The sequence below is a fragment of the Camelus dromedarius genome, chromosome 5 (genome assembly GCF_036321535.1).
Source record: "Camelus dromedarius isolate mCamDro1 chromosome 5, mCamDro1.pat, whole genome shotgun sequence".
NCBI lineage: Eukaryota > Metazoa > Chordata > Mammalia > Artiodactyla > Camelidae > Camelus > Camelus dromedarius.
In genome coordinates this window covers 42,546,255-42,565,633 of record NC_087440.1, presented here as the reverse complement: position 1 = coordinate 42,565,633, position 19,379 = coordinate 42,546,255, and the positions used below count along the sequence as shown (strand labels likewise).

At 33.8% G+C, this 19,379-nt stretch overlaps 1 protein-coding gene across 1 annotated transcript in view; it reads right to left on the bottom strand.

Annotated features, from left to right (window-relative positions):
• TTC6 (tetratricopeptide repeat domain 6) overlaps positions 1–19,379 on the bottom strand; it is a 146,747-nt gene that overhangs the window by 23,937 nt on the left and 103,431 nt on the right. The window contains exons 15-23 of the mRNA XM_064486402.1: positions 18,277–18,413; positions 11,030–11,199; positions 8,194–8,314; positions 6,616–6,766; positions 6,092–6,174; positions 5,144–5,220; positions 4,564–4,724; positions 1,567–1,701; positions 103–252 (exon numbers count right to left, since the gene is read on the bottom strand). Coding sequence (XP_064342472.1) covers positions 103–252; positions 1,567–1,701; positions 4,564–4,724; positions 5,144–5,220; positions 6,092–6,174; positions 6,616–6,766; positions 8,194–8,314; positions 11,030–11,199; positions 18,277–18,413 — 1,185 coding nt within the window. The remainder of the gene's footprint in view (positions 1–102; positions 253–1,566; positions 1,702–4,563; positions 4,725–5,143; positions 5,221–6,091; positions 6,175–6,615; positions 6,767–8,193; positions 8,315–11,029; positions 11,200–18,276; positions 18,414–19,379) is intronic.

Here is a 19,379-nt window from a genome sequence, read left to right as displayed (position 1 = left end):
AGTGATAAGTGTTGCTAACTAATAACAATAACATTTAAAGAGTTAATCATTTTAGCAAATTTAACACACTTTCCAAACCACTGAAATTATTTATTTAATTACCTGGTAATGTTTTGGATTGAGGGTAATCGCACGATTAAAATCCAGGATTGAGCTATCTTTGTGGAGTTTTACTTTACAAAGCCCACGTTGATAAAAGCCTTCTGCAAAATCAGGATTTGCTTTCACAGCTTTTGTAAAAGAATCAACCGCCTAGAAGAGCATAGTGTTAAAAAGCAAATTACTTAGTAAGTAGAATATATTAATTTAAAATGTAAATAAATTACAGTATGTAGTTATTGCTGAACAGCTTTCATTCTATTTTTTCACCATTTTAAAATACATTTCTCCCAGTGAACCTTGTGGACCAAAAAAATATTTATGAACAAGCCAGATTTATTAACATAATATACAGATTCCCTTATTCCCAGAATAACATCTACATAATCCATGTGGTTGGATTACAGTACTTTGGGAGGTATACTTCTTATCATTATTCTTTACATTGTGTTTCTTCAAAGAAATCACAATTAGTACATTTATTTTCCATGCAAGCCAACAGATACCTAGTTATGAAATTTCAAAACAATGGAACTCCAAACATTTTTCCAATATTGTAAAGCAAAATGAGGTTTCCTCTGGTTGTCAAAAAGGGCTAAAAACATGAAAGAGATTTGTAATTAATCTTATATTTATTGGAATTTCTTAATGGAACAACTAATGAAGTGCAATTATTTTTTAAGGTTATGAAGATGCAAGTTTCAGACACTGTCCGCCCCGATGAATGTAAGGACTGGAATGGTGTGTGTGTGTGTGTGTGTGTGTGTGTGTGTGTGTGTGTGTGTGTGTGTGTGTGTGTGTGTGTGTGTGTGTGTGTGTGTGTGTGTGTGTGTGTGTGTGTGTGTGTGTGTGTGTGTGTGTGTGTGTGTTTGTATGGAGCTGTAATATAATCTAAGTAGTGACTAGAAAATATCAATTAATTTACATATTTATCATATCATTGACAATTTTGAAATGGAGAGTTGTGTAAAACAGTCAAATGCTGAATAAATACATAATAATTGAACCAACTAGCTTTCAGTGAGTCTGGCCATCTAAACAGTCAGTTTTATTCTGATTTGAATTGTTCAGTTGTCACTAAGAGAAATCAAACAATATCCTAATCAGTTTCCATTCATTCTACATTACATTGAAGCAATTTAAAGTACTTTTAATTTAATAAGTACATTTATATTAATATGATGAAATTATTTTGTTAGAATAATTTATTACAGTTAGATTTATTGTTTTGGTGGAAAACACACATTAGTCTTTAGAATATTGTTGACAAGCAAGTATCAATAAAATGTGAATAAATGAAACAATGTAGTAGGTATTGCAGTATCAGACTGACTTTAGCAAGCCAAGCTTTGTAAGAGGGTTTGGTCTAATCTATCACTGTTTAAGTAGACCTCAGAAATGGAACTGAAGGCAAGGAAACAATTTCTAAAATAAAAAATAACCTATGCTCCTAAATGCACAAATTACCATTTGTAAGTTGCCTTCCTCCATGTAACAAAGTCCCAAGTGATATAGACAGTCTGCTGAAGCTTCTATGGCATTTGGTCCTTTCTCAGAATGAGAAAACATATCCAGTGCCTTTTTGAACATTCTCATGGCTTCCTATAATGATTTTTTTTTAAAGAGAGAGGGAAAGGAATGTTTCTTTCTTATATTTATTTAACATGACAGCTTTAAGTGTTAAAATGAATCCTGAGCACACAGCTCTACTCTCATTTCACACGAGGACACGCCAACCAGCTAAAGACACTGAGAAGAGAACCCAGGTGGGGCATCTGATCACAGCAAGACCCACCCGGGGGCCTGTGCTGCAAGTAGGTACTAAGCAGGCTTACACACGTGGACTTTTGGAACTATAATTTCTAAATTCTAAAGGCTATTTTCCTGTAGTCTTAAATCAGACTGAAATTTATAGACTAGTTTATGACCAGTTTCCAAGCAATACTCCTGAAGGGAATACTGGACGGCTATTAGGCTGTAAAAGTTCTCCAATGACAGTATCTGAGATAGTTTTAATCAAACTTTATTATGTCCTGCTATGCTCTTAAGGGGGGGTTCCACTGACACTAGCAAATAAGGTAACATCAAAAAATTACTCATTTATAGATAAACAGCAAAGTTGTACTGTATAGCACAGAGAACTATATTCAGTATCTTGTAATAGCCTGTAACAAAAAAGAATATGAAAAGGAATATACATATGTATAACTGAATCCCTACGTCACACACCAGAAATTAACACAACATTGTAAACTGGCTATACATCAATAAAAATAAATAAATAAATAAATAAATAAATAAATAAATAAATAACCCATTTAAACTATTCTATCAAAATGGTTGAAACTCATTAGTGAAAAAAAATGTCAATTTTCCAGACAGAAACACCTTTTCATAACTAGCTACTCAGTGTATCTATACGGAAATACAAATACTTATGAATCTTTAGCCCATTTTCTCAATTATATTAAACTGCTAAAGAAACAGTGAGGTTTAACTTAGACATGCTAAGTGTCCTTTGTGCCCACCAAGTTTATGCCACATGGTTACAGCCCACTTCAACATCCATCCTTCCATTCTCACTCTTAGCACGAGAACTTGCCATAGAAAAAAATGCATCACCGTCTCAAATTCTATCCTTTTGACTTTTCAAAGTCTCTATCTTCTTCCCTTTGCACCTTTTCCCTCCTGTCTTTGGTTTCCTTTCTCCTCCTTTTCAGACCTAACTCCTCAAGCTGGGTCTTTGACTACCTGCTCCTTCTGCCCCAGCTGAGAAGCCTGTTACCTCTTTCCTCTTGCGGATCTCCGCCCCTTCACCGTCTCCGTGAGTCCATAATGCCTCCCTCCCGTTTAAGTTACAGTGAACACACCTTCACTTTCTCCTGCTTCCTCCTCTAGCTGACGCCCGCCTTTCTCTCCATCACTGTTCTAAAAAATCTCCTCAGGAAGCCCTGGAGGGGCTGCAGGTTAAGGCATACTTACATTCTGAACACAACACTGTGGCAGCTCTGTGGATAAAAGCTTGGAAGAGTGCAAGACTTTTCTATAATTCAAACAAAATAAAAATATGTTCTGGACTAGGATAACGACTATAGAAACAGAGAAAGGACGTGGATTTGAGAGATACTGAGAAAGAAAAACCAAGAGAAAATGACTATTGATTGGGTAGAAGAGGGCAATCCAAGGTAACCTCAGGCTCCTGGCAGAGCTACGTGGGGGAGGCAGGGAGGTGACTGTAAATGGAAGAGTATTCCAAAACAGGAATTCGGTATCTCAGAGATGTCGGTTCTCTCTAAAATAGTCTAGAGATTCAATACAATTCAATAAAAATTCCAGCAGGGTCTTTAATCAATCTTGACAAGCTGAATTTTAAAATGTATATGGAAGAATAAAAGCCTAAGAATAACCAGGAATTTCCTGGAGAAGAATATAGTGTGCTGACTTGCTCTATCAGGTGTCAAAACTTACAATACAGCTATGGTAATTAAGACATTGTATAATTAGGCCAGGGATAGGAAAATTGACCAAAGGAACAGAACAGGGAGCCCAAAATCAGATCTGCACATACATGAAAAGTTATGATAGATGTACCACTACAGATCTTTGAGTTAGGAGTACACTGTAATTAATGATCCTGGAACATTCGAGTATCCATATGGGGAAAACTGAAATTTTATCACTCTCTTGCACTCAAAAAAAATCAGTTTAGGGTAGAGTAAGGTCCTAAATGAAAAAGCAAAACTTTCAAACTTTTAGAAGAACATATGGGAAAATATCTTTATGACCTTAGCACAGGGAGGACTTCTTAAACAAGAGGGTTGTTCAACTACATTAAAATTAAGAATCTCTGTTCATCAAAAGACATCATCAAATTGCAAGAGGATACATGGCACACATATAACCAAGCAAGGATTAATACACAGCACTTAGTTTTTCAATGCCCGAAATCGATAAGAACAGAACAAACAAACAAAAAATGTGTACAGGATGTTGATAGAACAGGAAATGAGCAGCCAATCAACATATAAAAAGATGTTCAAACTGAAAAATGTGCATTAAGACCACAAGGAGACATTAGTTTTCATCCACCAAATTGACAGAAGTAAAGTCTGGCACCACCAGCCATCACAAAGGGTGGAGAGCAACAGGAACACTCATACCCCACAGGCGAGAGAAAAAATTGGTACCGCCCTACGGAACAATGTTATATTTTCTTGAAAGTAAAACATTTACATTCTCTCCATGCCAGTATGTTAACAAGACATGAGAAAGAATATTTATAACATCCTTACTCTTAAGAGGAAAAAAATAAATAAAAGGAAACAATCCAAATGTTAATTAACAGAAGAATAAATAAATAAATGGTATCATTTAAATTTGCAAAAAAAAATGTAAGCTGTAATTCTAAGCACAATATAAAAATTCCATTAATAGTTTTAGTAAACGTTACAGAAGACTTTTCACCTTGTTTCTCTTGGCCTTCATTTGAGCTTTTGCTAATAGAGCACACATGGTGATATCAGGCCTACTCAAAGTGATTCCGTCCAAGACCTGCATGGCCTTGTCATGGTTCTCACAAAATGAATAAATGAGGGCTTGCTGTATAGGACTCAATTCAATGAGACCTAAAAATAAAGGAAAGTTTATCAATAACTTTGCCAAGTAGCTAGGATTTAGGATATAATTATTTTAAGGAAGTTGAGCAATCTATAGTCTATCTTTCTAATATGAATTAATAAAGCAATATGATACTAAAATCTCTTTACTATCTATGAACAACAAGACATCCCAAATACAAACACAAAAAAATAAAATTATCAGCCTGGTATTTCTTATAACAATCTCTCACAAAATTTACTATGTTATGAAGCATTTTACTAATTGGTTATACACATGTGAAACTGAAGTTTTAAAGTTTCAAAATCTAACTCTGACTTTCAAGTGAGTCCTTCATGTTATACATTGCTGTTGCAAATAGTATAAAAAATTTAAAAGGTATTTTTTAAATTAAGATAATTTTAATTTTCTATTTAATTATATTTACCTTTGTTCATTTCTGCTATTTGATAAATAGTGAACTTTGCAAGATCATAAAATTTCATTTTAAGAAGATACTGTCCTCTGTAAGAAATAATAGCTTTTTAATTTGGAGCAGTTAAAAATCATTTTTTTCAAAAAAGATTTTTATACCCAGTTACTTAAAATTTTAAACTACAATACATTCATTTATACTTATATATATATGATGAAAACAATGTAAAGGTTATAAATATTTTATGCATGTCTAAATAGGCCAACCAGCATGGAGATGTAAGGAGAAGACAATTTAGGAAACATGAAGCTGAAAGAAAAGTACTCCAATCTTTCTATACTTATCAGTATTTAAAATGTTATATTCTGTTGCTGAGAAATTATAAAAGATAAACACAGTTCAAGGGACATAAAATATGGCTCAAGAGTTAAAAGACAAAGCCAGCCCTTATCAGAAAGCATTGTTCCAGTGCATTTTCCCACATCTGTTAAGCCCATTTCCCATGTTAGTGATTATAACATATGTTTTCTAGTGATAACTCATTAATTTGCAATGGGTCCCTTTATAGCAAGCTCTACTGCATTTGAAATACAACTCAATGTGTCATTTTCTTCCCCACAGAATTATCTGAGTTTTATACTCGGTACCTCTGGACACAATCAAACAACTGTTCATGAGATCTGTGATAACTATCTAACTAGTAATCGAGAGAGGCTTCAAAGAACTTAAACACTAAACAGTTGTGTTTTGATGCAAGGAGAGAACGAAGGGAAAGGTCTGGTTATCTCATAAATTATCTTAAAGCTTAACAAAAACAATAACTATATCTGACTGGTTGGGGATGGCCATTTCTGGGAGATTAAATATAGAACAAAGAAGGATCAAGAGAGACCTAAGAATTCCAACATCTAGTTCAGATGCTAAGTTATCCCAAGAAGAATTCCATTTCTATGTTCATACCTTATTATATATAACTGGGTCCTATCTGGCTGGAGGTGGATAGCACGAGATAACTCTCTCACTGCCTTTTTCAATTTATGCAACTGTTGAGTGATAAACAGAAACAGTATTATATTAGCTCATAATAATACTGATTGCTTCCTTTCTGATATTTATCCCCTCCCACACTTCAATACAGAAATTTTGCAGGAATCTCTCCTAATGTACATGTTTTTCTTAAGTATCATCAAAACACGTGGGATACAGAGAAGTAAAAGAAAAAAAAAGATGATGATGCAAAGCCTTCTTTTTTTTAAATTATCTTTAATTTTTGAAGAATGATCACATATACCCACTATATAGTTTAAAGTAAATATGATTATATCATACATTCTAGTTTTTTTTTTTTTTCTGTTTAGCTTTTCAGTTTTTTACCCTCAACCATAACATCTTTTTCACCAAACATTCAGGAAATTAAAATTTTTAAAAATCAAACTTTTAGAAATTAAAGATTTTAAAAACCCATATTCTCAAAACTTAAGTACCTTATGATAGGCTTCTGCTCGACAAATATACCCTTGAATATATGAAGGGTCAAGTCTAATAGCCTCAGAAAAATACCAAGTGGCTTTTATGTAGTTATCTAGGTATAGTAGATATATGAGGCCAATATTTATATAAGCCATAGTAACAGTTCTAAAAAAAAAAAAGAGAGAAAACAAAATCTTATTAGACATTTTAATTATTCCAAATGTTCTCAAATTATAAATGAACCTAATGAAATACACACATCAATAAATATCAGGGTTTTGTTTTTTTTCAATGTTTTACTAAAGCAAAGTACATTTGTTAATTACTTTCTATTAAAAATTATGAGCACCTTTATAAAATCCTTGATAAGGAATAAACATTTGTAGAGTCTATGCTAGGAACAGAATTCCTGAAGTCTCCTAGACTCTTAGCAACATTTCACTCTTCCTTGACTTAATCTTGACTTATCCTGAATTTACAAGCTTCTTTTTCCTCAACTCAATTTTTGCCTTAGGCTATGTTATATTCGCCATGAGGAAAGGTGAGGAACAGTGAGAAACAGCAATATTCTTGAGGCGTAGGGTTAAAAATCCTCTCCACATAAGTATTAACCCAGCTGCTTTTCTGTATCATATAAACGTTTTTCTCTCCTAGAATCAAACCGTTTTCAATATAGAAATGACCTTAGAAATCATTTGCCCCATGCCTCCATTTCAGAACGAGGAACCTACACAGCTTGCAGCCCAGCTTCATGGAAACCCTGACCCTTTGCCTACTGCCCACTTCCTGGCTTTCTGCAGCTGGTACTCATTTCTTTCTCTTCCTGACTCAAAAATATGCAAGAGAAAACCACTGTGGCCATTATGGAGCCATGCTCCATGACTTCCCTGAGTCAACGTCAAAGTTTACCTTAAATAAGCTAACTCAGCAGTCTGCTGGTTGCATAGAACTGGCATGATTTGCTACTCTTTCTGACACCCTCCATTTTAATGAATGCTTCTTTGGAAAGGAGAGTAATTATTTAATTAAATTCTGTTTTTTACAGCCTGGCTTTCTGACTGGTGTATGTAACTTTCAGTCTGTTTCTTCATGAACCTCTTTTCTAATGGTATTTGCTTTTTCCTTTTGCTTTACTAAACAAAATGTAGTCAGAAGTTCTAGATGGAAGATTTCCTCCCAGTGAGTCATACATTGTGCATACCAACAATATATCAAGCAGAATATTCTGCCATTATTTTAAAACTTGATGACAGTTTTCCATGAACTTAACTTCAAAAAGTCCTAATCTGGGCATCCCCAAACTGTTTTTAATTACTTACTGATTTTGTTATCCATGGATTTAAATTATTCTCAAATCCATTCAATCTCTAAAATTCGCAAAAGCATCTGAGGCAAACAGATGTTGAAAATAGCTCTTATTTTAGAAGTAATCTTATTTTTAGAAGTAGTATTCTAATTCTAGGATGACTTCATAATTGTCTCATATTTTACAAGGCCATTAATGATGAGAACAGAAAGCTTTTTCTTTCATTTAAGTATTTTCTTAAACTTACACAAAAATGAAATCAGTAAGACTAAAACGGAAAGCATACCTTTCCAGAGAAATAACAGCTTCAAAGTCACAAACTGCGAGCAACCAAAGTTTTAGATCTGCATAGAGTATGCCTCGATGTAGAAAACAACCAAGATTCTCACAGCCATCATATATGAGAGCTTAAAAATAAAAGTATGTATCTTATTTGGGTTCTGAAAAAACATATCCGAGTTAACTTTTAGTTTATACTCCTTTCTACTCTTATTCTTATTTTTTAACATTACACAAAATAAAACCTAGTTATAATAAGTGTACTTATTTGGTGAGGAAAAAATAGTATTCACGTAAAAAATGTATTTGTTCATAAGTAGCAATGTGACTATCACACTTCACAAACTCAATGGAGCTGGAAGAAATCCTGGTGGTAATCTAGGATAGTCCACTCACTTTACAGATGCAGAGATTCAGGTCCAAAGGGGTTAGGTACATTGGCTGTGGCTGTAATGCAAATCAACGGCAAAGACGGCCCTAGAATCTAACTTATTCAGTTCAGTGGATTGAAGTCAGAAAGGCGCCATTGCCCTTTATGACCTGTTATTATCAGGAAGACAGGAAGGCATCATTATTGGCCAAGGAGCAGGTTCCAGAACAAGCCCAGACTATGGCAAACAGCAGATATCAGGCTTCTAAACATCTACCAGGAAGTGCAGCTCAAAGGGGCTACTTCAATGCAAGCAGGCCTTAGAGTTAAGGCAGGCAACCTAACCATGCATGTCCCAAAAGACAGAAGCATGGGGCAAAAATAACCTCCTCTCAGTACTCCAGGTGTGTGGCTTTCATCAGTGACCAGTCTAGAGGTCATCTCATCTCCTCACTTACTGATTTCCCCCTTGACTTTCAAAAATATGTAGTGAATTAGATGAGATTTCCACATTTGATCCATATCTTCTAAGCTTCTCAAGCACATTCTGCGTAAAAAGGGAAAGTTTTGCCAAATGTGCATAATGCATGAAATGTGCAGAATGTTCAGAGTCTGGTACACAAGTATTCATGGTACTAGTTTTTGGGAAGTATACCTAGTGTAAGCAATGATCATACAGATTAAAGAAATAATCACTTGAAGGCAATCTGACTTTTCAATTCACAGTCTGATTGCCTAGCAAGGAGAAAGCCAGCTTCAGTTTTGGTAGTTAGTCTAGAAAAATAGAAACATTCTTCTTGAGGGAAAAAAAAATATATTAGAATTACTTAACCTCTCTGTGCTTTGGTTTTCTCCCATCCAAGTACTAAGCAGGCCCGACTCTGCTTAGCTTCCAAGATCAGACGAGACTGGGTGCATTCAGGATGGTATGGCTGTAGATTGTGCTTTGGTTTTCTCATCAGTAAAATGGGCATGACAACATTACTTACCTCACAGCATTATTCTGAAGAGTAATCGAGACACTCCATATATAGCATTTAGAATAGTGTCTGGCAAGTAGTAAAATACCTAATAAATGTTAGACATTATTATGCTTAGAAAAATATCTTGAAGGTCCTTTTTTGATTTTGGGAGATAAAACTCCTTAGGCTCGCCTCAGGGAAAGGATTGAGGCCAAAAGTAAGCAAGTCTGCTCTAAATAAAGAAATAACGAGGATTTGTATTATTGTGATAGCCTAGAAAAGAGCGGGTGAGGAACCCGAAACTTGGAGAAGAGGGAAATATGAAAAAGAGGCTTTTAGGAATACCAGGAAGAAAGCGGTTCAGCCAGATGGCAGATGGACAGGGCTGACAGAGCTAGATAAAAGCTAAACTTACAGAAATCGGGTTATTTACCCTTCAAATTTAAATTATCTGTGCTAACTTTATCCTCTGAACCCTAAAACTTTCAGTAACAGACAGTAGCCACAAGAAATGAATTGGTGAACAAAAATGGAGAATCAATCAGAGAGCAGAAATTAGATGTAAGGATGACAAGGGAACTGAACAGGAATCCCCAGCCCTCTCTTCCAAGAATCCTTGGAAATAGGCATGAGGGCTGTAGACTCCTCTCAGCACATAGGATGGGCTTTGAGTTACTTTATTTGAATATTCATGGGAAGGGTGATCTCAGAAGGCAAATGGACTTAGAGACATCAGGGAACAATCATCTTAGATTGCCTTCCCCAAGGAGCTGTGGATTCTCTTCCCAAGCGTTTAGTGACTTCCTTAATCTCTAGATTCTGCCTCACCTAGGACGATGAGATTGCAGCACTTGGCACCCAGATGAACACGGCTATGTTTGGAGTGTTGGACTCCGGCTAGACTTTGCCAGTCAAGATGAGCTAATTTATTCAGCTGGAAACTGTTTATTGAGCACTTAGCTCTGCCTAGAACTGTGCTAGACATATTTATATACCAAGAATGTGCTGGGACAGGTTAAGGTGGAAATGGCCACTCTTAGCTGTTGGTATCCTTTAACTGAGGATTCTCAAAGCCCACTTTTGGTTTAAGGGTTTAAAAAACTCTGAATTTAACTAATTTATGGGCTGGGAGTAGGACACAGCTCACCAGGAAAATTCACTGCCAATTTAGCCAGATGACTAAGAAGTACACCTGAATTTCCAAAAATATCCTTAGAACTCAATACATAGAAAGAGATTTCTTTGATATGCCATTCTCTCTTTACCACGGTTATACACGTGTAAATACACAATCACACACACTAAAAGAAACATTTTTAGCTAAACGATTATAGGTTATAAGTATAAATAAATATATATACTACAAAACATGTATTTATAAGTATGTACATAGAACTATATAATAATATACATATTTCATTAGTCATCCCACGTTAGTATTCCACCCCATGAAGGTGAGCCGCTGAACCTCAGATTAAATTCCTACGTATGTGCAGTTGAAGGTGAAGTACCTGAAACACTATAATCCTGTAGTGCTCTTAAAGGATTACTCTTTCTAAATAAGCAGGCTCTATAATACAATGCTAACCAGTTATTAGGATCTAAGTGAATTGCAATAGAAAGATCTTGAACTGCTTGCTTATAAAAGTGCCGTTTAAAATATGTTCTCCCTCGGTATGTCCTAGAAAAAGAAAAAAATTTCATTTTAACATGTATTGCAAAACGTAAGTTTTCTCTCTTTGGCAAACCTATGTAAATAATTTATATTTGAACGGCAATTGGCGATTATTTCTCTTCGCTTCCCGGGAAAGTTTAGCCATGATATTAACAGCAAAAAGGATATGAACTTTTTAGAAATAAATCAATTATACTTTATTATATATAAAATTATATGCTTATTAATTATATGTTTACTAGTCTTTGTTATATTTTACTTTCATCAGACAGGTATATCAATAAAATAAATGATATACTCAAGATGCATTGAAAATACACCAAAATAAATGAGAGGCTGCTTTATCTACATGGATAAAAGCTATTATATCCATTTTATGAAATAAATTCTATTTCCATTAAATTCTGATTTCAATGTCTTAATTTTCGTTGACCTATATCAACTCCTGAAAATCTCAGTTCTGATCACTTAATAATGTGAAGGAAATCGGTTTTTAGAACTAAAATAAAGAAGACAATTAAGGAAAAACAGGAATAAGCTTGTAGGTTGCCTGCTCTGATGAAGTTGAATCCAGAGGGGAGGAAAACAGGTGCTCAAGAAAGTTCTATGATGAAAACAATGGTAATCTGGAGAAAAGAGTGCAGTCAGTATGCTGGCAAACTAGTAACAGAGGTCTTTCAATATCCTGGAGCAAAATATTTTTCACTCAATGTGTAAGAAATGTCTTCTTAATTTTCTAATGAATATAAGTATCACATTAATTTTTTAAAATTTCTGATTGCTAAAGAATATTACTATTTTTTACCATACATATAATTCTGAACTTAAAATCTTACAGAATAAAACTTTAGTAATATTTTTTGTAGGATACCATTAAGTCATGTCAATTCTTCAAACACACTGACTTTTGCATCTGTTTCCTCTTTCAGTTCCACTGCCTCAATATTTCAGACCCTCATCAGCTCACACCTGGGCTTCTATATCACTCCATACCCATCTCTGGAGTGATAAGATTTGATCATCAGATAATAAAGATCATTTTCTTCAAAAACTTTCAACAGTCCCCCTTACTGACAATGGGATAAGGCCACTTTTAAATGGCATATAAGGCTTTCCACAACATAACACTACCTTACAATATCTTGAATTGACTTTCTTGTTCTCCAACTAATTTGATGCCTTCCTGCAAGTAATCCCCCTTTAAGTTAAGACGTAGACAACCAGAATAGACCAAGAACTAGGCAGGAATTTTAAAAGAGCTTCAAAAAAGTTTGCCCTCCCTTCAAATGGCTGCAAGCTGGGATAATTTTAGAAGTTATTTCAAACTTTCAGAACCCAAAAACTATCCAATCCTAAAGGACATGTTTCTAAGAAAAGAAAAAGATGAAAGGCTTAATTCATTTTGAGAAAGTAGCCAAGTCCTGAAATCAAAATCTGACTATGAATCTAGTGAACAATCTTACTCTGAATATAAATGAAAAAATCTTAAAGAAGGTAAAGACAAAGAGAATTCAGTATAGTTTAATAATATTCTATCTAAAAATATATGATGGCCAAGAGTCATTTATCCTTCAAAAATATAAAGCCTATTAACATGAAATTCTTTTAAGTAGATCACAGGAAAAAATTTAAACAGGGGAAAAAAAGATATTCCCTTGACATAATTAAAGGATAAATGGCTCAAAAACTGCAACTGTGATATTTCTTTGTAGAAGCCAAAGATATTTTCATTAAATTCAAAAGATGAAGATTCTTATTATCACTAACATTATTGTTAAGCTAAAGATGATGCAATGATAAAAAGAGTTGGGAGATTAGAGTAAAGCAAAAGTGGTAGAATAGGGAACTCCAAAACTCCACCTTTCCACAAAAGCAATGAATAAGCTGACAAAACCTGTCAGAATCAATTATTTGGGAACCCTGGAATCCAACTAAAAATTTAGAACTATCAGGGGAATGCTTAATAAAGGAGGAAAAGCTGCTGAATTTTGAAAAGAGAGTTCTGTGGCATTCTAACTTACTCTATTTCCCTACCCAACTTCCCAGACCTGTGGTGGCCTCGAGGTCAACAACCTGCATTCCTGGTACAGGTCACTAGTACAAGAGGGAGCAATACTGATTTTATTCTCAAAGAGCTGTAGCTGTGTGTTTTGACCTGTCTGGTGGATGACTGAAAGGTTGATGCAAATATGTCCCTCTGTTTTGACTGCCTTAGACCTTTCTCAGGGCTGATGTGACTTCCTGGGTGGTATTTATCAAAAGCATTTAAAGGCAAATGTATTAGCTGCTGCCACTTGGGGCAAGGATTACAGTTGGGGCAAGCAATAGGCAAACCAAAAAACCATGTGAAGAAAGAAGCTGGAGAAAGAGATACCAGGGGAATGAGGGCTTTAGAATGTTTCCACAAATTGCAGGGAATTTAAAAGGCCACATGCAAACCCAAGGCTGAAGGAATGCACAGAAAACACCTAAGAAGACCCTAAGCTCTCACCTCTGCTTAATTCAGGCTCTCTGCAAGTAGGACATGAAAGCTAAGGCACTGAAGTTGTCTAGATAAGCACTGAAGGAGTGCCCTAAAACAGTGCAAACCTGCAAAGATTGAGAAATGTTGTTTGGTTGGTTGGTTGGTTGGTTTCAGAAGTTTAAGGAAATCTCAGTCAGATCATGAGCTGCCAGCTAAGTTAGCAGAACAAAGACTTCAGTGGCCACACACGACAAAGAATACAGACTTTACCAAAACCTGTTCAAAAAAGTCACTAAACCAACAACATGAATGACAAAAAGTAGCAACAAAAAACCCTGGAAGAGGAGAAGGTGCATGTGATATCCAAAGGTGCCAAATTATAATATTCAAAGCCATTACTTTTCAACAAAAAATTACAAGTGATGCAAAGGAAGAAGAAAATATGGCCCATTCACAGGATAAAAGGAAATTAATAGAAGCCATCCCTGAAGAAGCCCAGACTTAAAATTAATTGTCTTAAAATCAGATTAAAAGATTTTAAATCAACTACCTTAAATATGCTCAAATAGCTAAAAGGAACCATAGATTAAGAACTGTAGGAAATGGAGAGAATGATGTCTCAACACACAGAGAGTATCAATAAGATAGACAGAAATAGATTAATAAATTATTGAAAAAAAGGAGCCAAATAGAAATTCTGGAGTTGAAAAGTACAAATACAAATGAAAATTCACTACAGGTTTCAACAACAGATTTAAGAAGACAAAAGAAAGACTCAGGAAACTTGAAGTTAGGTCAATTCAGATTATTCAGTCTGAGAAGCAGAAAGAAAAAAGAGTGGGAAAAAAGTCTGAGACACCTATGGAACATCATCAAGCATACCAACATGTACATACATTTCAAGTCACAAAAGGAAAGGAGATAGTAAAGGAGCAGAAATAACATTTTAAAGAGTAATGGTTAAATATACAACATCTTCTTTACCCAGTCATCTGTTGATGGACATTTATACATGGAATACTATTCAGCCATAAAAACCGACAACATAACGCCATTTGCAGCAACATGGATGTTACTGGAGAATGTCATTCTAAGTGAAGTAAGCCAGAAAGAGAAAGAAAAATACCATATGAGATCGCTAATATGTGGAATCTAAAAAAAAAAAAAACCAAAAAACCAAACATAAATACAAAACAGAAACAGACTCATAGACATAGAATACAAACTTGTGGTTGCCAGGGGGACAGGGGGTGGGAAGGGACTGGGATTTCAAAATGTAGAATAGATAAACAAGATTGTACTGTGTAGCACAGGGAAATATATACAGGATTTTGTGGTGGCTCACAGCAAAAGAGAATGTGACAATGAATGTATGTATGTTCATGCATAACTGAAAAATTGTGCTCTACACTGGAATGTGATACAACATTGTGAAATGACTATAACTCAATAAAAAAAATTCTTAAAAAAAAGTAGACTTATCATGTAATCCAGCAATCCCTCTCCTGGGCATATATATCCAGAGGGAACCTTAATTCAAAAAGACACATGCACCCCAGTGTTCATAGCAGCACTATTTACAATAGCCAAGACATGGAAACAACTCAAATGTCCATCAACAGATGATTGGATAAAGAAGATATGGTACATATATACAATGGAACACTACTCAGCCATAAAAAAGAATAAGACAATGCCATTTGCAACAATATGGATGGACCTGAAGATTGTCATTCTAAGTGAAGTGGGCCAGAAAGAGAAAGAAAAATGCCATATGACATCATTTATATGAGGAATTAAAAAAATAATAATAATAAGGACATGAATGAACTACTTATTATTTATAACTAAGATGATTGATTTCTTGAATATGTGTAAGCATACACATTTGACTGTCCTTTATGATTGGATTACTGCATCCTGCTGATTCTTATTTTGTAGTTGGCTTTATTCCTTTGATAACTATGTAAGTTTACAAAGCTAAAGCTCTAATCTGTTCTTAGAAACAATGATGAGTACATATATGTAAACTAAAAATACATGCAGTATACTGTATATATGTATTTACATGCAATACAATGTGTATGTGCAGTTGAACTGTAATAATTCTACCTAATAAAACTGAAAAAGGAAAAAAAAAAGAGTAATGGTTGAAAGCTTCTCAAATTTGACAAAAGAATTAAATCTATATATCCAAGAAGCTCAATGATTCCATGTAGGAGAAATACAAAGAAATCTACATAGAGACACTTAGTAATCAACCTGTTGAAAGCCAAAGATAAAAAGAGAATCTTGAAAGCATTAAGAGAGAAGCAACTCACCACGTACTTGGAATAATCAATAAGATTAGTAGCTGATTTCTAATCCAAAATCATGGAGGCCAGAAAGATTATGACTCACTGAATATTCTATAAACCATAAACACAAGTAAAGAGAAATCCACTCCTAGGCACAATACAGCCAAACTGTTGAAATTCAAAGACAATGAGCTAAGTTTAAAAGGAAAAAGACATATAACTTTCAAAGACACTGACTGACCACTGATTCTTTCACTTTAAAAAAAGAGCCTTAATGACACTGCATTGAAATACATTCAAAGTGCTAAAGGAAAATAACTGTCAACCTACAATTTCATATCAAGCAGAAACGCATAAATAACCTTTAAGAGCAAAGGTAAATAAAGATGTTTTCAGACAAACAAAAATTGAGGTGATTTGTTATCAGCAGGCCAGCCCTAAAGTAAATGGATAAACAGAAGGAAAATTATTCTAGATAGGTGATAGATGTAGGGAAAAAATACAAATAGACCAAGTACTACAATTAAAAGACACTGTCATACTGGTTAGAAAACAAAATTCCATTACATGCTGTTTTCAAGAGACATTTTTAAAACAAAATAATATAGAAAGTTTAAAAATAAGAGGTGGAAGAATATATAACATGTGTATATTAGCCAAAAGAAATTTAACCGTAATATTTGATAGTAAAATGTATCTGATGGTAAAATATTTCCCCTTGAGACTGGGAACAAGATAAAGACGCCTGCTACACCATTTCTGTTACAAGAATACAATAAGGAAATAAGGGGAAATATAATAAAAGGTAAAAAGATTGGAAAATAAAACTGGTATGCTTTGCAGATGATCTGATTGCACAAGGAGCAAATCCAGAAGAATCTGCAAACTGCTATATTTCAAAAGTTTAGCTAGATTGCTACACCACAGATCAACACGTATTTATCATCTGCATTTCCATATACCAGCAACAAAAGTTTAAAATAAAACTATACTAAAGTAGTACCTAAACTAAAATTAAGCAATACCAAATATATAGAAATAAATCAGGAAAAAGGTATGCATAAAGCTTCTTTACAGAAACTACAAAACATTACTGAACAAAAGGAACAAAGACCTAAAGAAATAATGTTCCACGCGTACGCGTGAAAAGACTCCATATTGTTGGGATGTCAGTTTTCCCTCTACTGCTCTAAAATTCATTGCAATTAAAATACAAAGGAAGTTGACACACTGATTCTACTAGGATAAACCAAATAAAATGGTGAAATTTTACTATTTTGATTTATAAAAAAGTGGATATCTGTATAGTTCAAGCCAACCCAATGTATTTGGAAATGCAAAAAGCCAAGGAAAGCTCTGACAATTTTGAAAGATCAAAAGAACAGTTCTACTGGATTTCAAGACTTATTATGAAACTATAGTATTCAAGACAACATAGTCTTGGTGCAAAGATAATTTTTTTTTAATTTCCAAAATAGAAAAAGGGACTGAGAAAGAAATCCATCCATACATAGATCTTCATTTTCTACAAAGCTAACACTGCAGAGCAATGGTAAAGTGACAGGCTTTCTACTAAATGTTGCTGGGAAAATTGGATATGCGTACAGAAAAAGTAAATTTTGGTCCCTACTTCACATAATATACAAAAATTGATTACATACAATAAAACTTCTAGATTAGCTAAGAGAACATCTATATAAGAGTAGGAAAACCTTACTTACAGGACACAAAAAGCACTAACCTTAAAGACAAAGTCTGCTAAATCAGACTATATTAAATTTTAAAACTCTGTTTACCAAAAGACAATACGTAAAGAGTACAATAACAATCCAGAGCAGGAAAAAATATTTGCTCTAAATATAACCAACAAAGGGCCCATATCAAGAATATGTAATCATTCATACAAATCAATAAGAAAGTGGAAATTGTATTATGCACAGTAAGTTTGAAAGAACCAAGTTTAATATCCAATTTACAATAAGATATTACAGAAATCTATGTGAACAGTTTGCTGTATTCAATAAATACAAAGGATACAAAAAAGAAATTCAAGGAAACAAAATATAGGTCAATACTTTAAAACTGATAATGTAACTAGTATTTAGGATTTGCAAATACAACAACTGTAAATTATTCTTTTATGCCTTTTAAATTAAATTACTCACTACTTTTAGGGTATAGGTAAATATTTTCATTCACTGGTAGCACTGAAAATTGATTCACTATTTTTAAATGGCTGTCTGATGTATTTCAAGCAATTTTCTTTTCTGAGAATGTATTTCAAAACAATTTGGAAAGCTGTATCTAAAAAAAAATTCTCACCTTGCTTGAGAATTTTGGGGATCTATATTTAACAAAGCTGTAAAATCCTGTTCTGCTGCAATCCAGTTTTCATTTTCATAGTAAAACATCCCACGTTTAAATAATGCATCTGTTCTTTTGGGATCATAAAAAATACACTACATGGGAAGCAGAGGAGAGGCACAAAAATATATCACATAATGAAAAAAAGTATATAAAAAGTATATACATAGCAAATTAAATGGACTACAACCATGTTTTTAATTTAGATTACATAAAAGCAAACTACTTTAAGATGACAAAACTTTCAGTTATACATTTAAAGACTTTAGGACGTCCATTTGTCATCAAATTTTAGAAAGGGGAGGTGTTAAAAAAACAAAAACTCACAGCATGTGATAATAAGAGTAGCCAAAACTTCCACACACTGAAATTTCTACTAATAAAACCTCGTAAGTGAATTGTTCAACTAGAGTGGGGTTATATTGGATCTATCACAGCATTTTATTCCAATTAAAGATGATACATACTAGAACACATCAAGGCTGACTCAATCAAATCAAATATTGATTAATCTAGGCCCTAAAATAGTGAAAAGAAATGAATTTATATTGGTATATTTCACCCATTTCACATTCACATATAGAGTAATAGAGTGAACAGACTAAATCATTGTATACTCAGTTGTAGAACTCCTTGCTTGTTGATGGTGGGGGGAAATTGAAACATAAATATTACAAGGTATTTTTAAAACAGAACCAAAAAACACTAAAGATTTGAAGCTTGTTTGACTTCAAGTTAGTGCATTAGCCAATTAAAATAAATTTATTGGAGTATAGCTGATTTACAACGTTTTAGTTATACAGAAAATGGTTTGGTTTTATATATATATGCATTATACGCATTCTTTATATATATATGCATTATATATATTCTTTTCAGATTCTTTTCCATTATAGGTTATTGCAAGATATTGAATATAGTTTCCTTTGCTATACTGTAGGTCCTTGTTGTTTATTTTATATATAGTAGTGTGCATCTGTTAATCCCAAACCCCTAATTTATCCCTACCCTCTTTTTCCCTTTGGTAAACGTAAGTTTGTTTTCTATGTCTGTGAGTATAT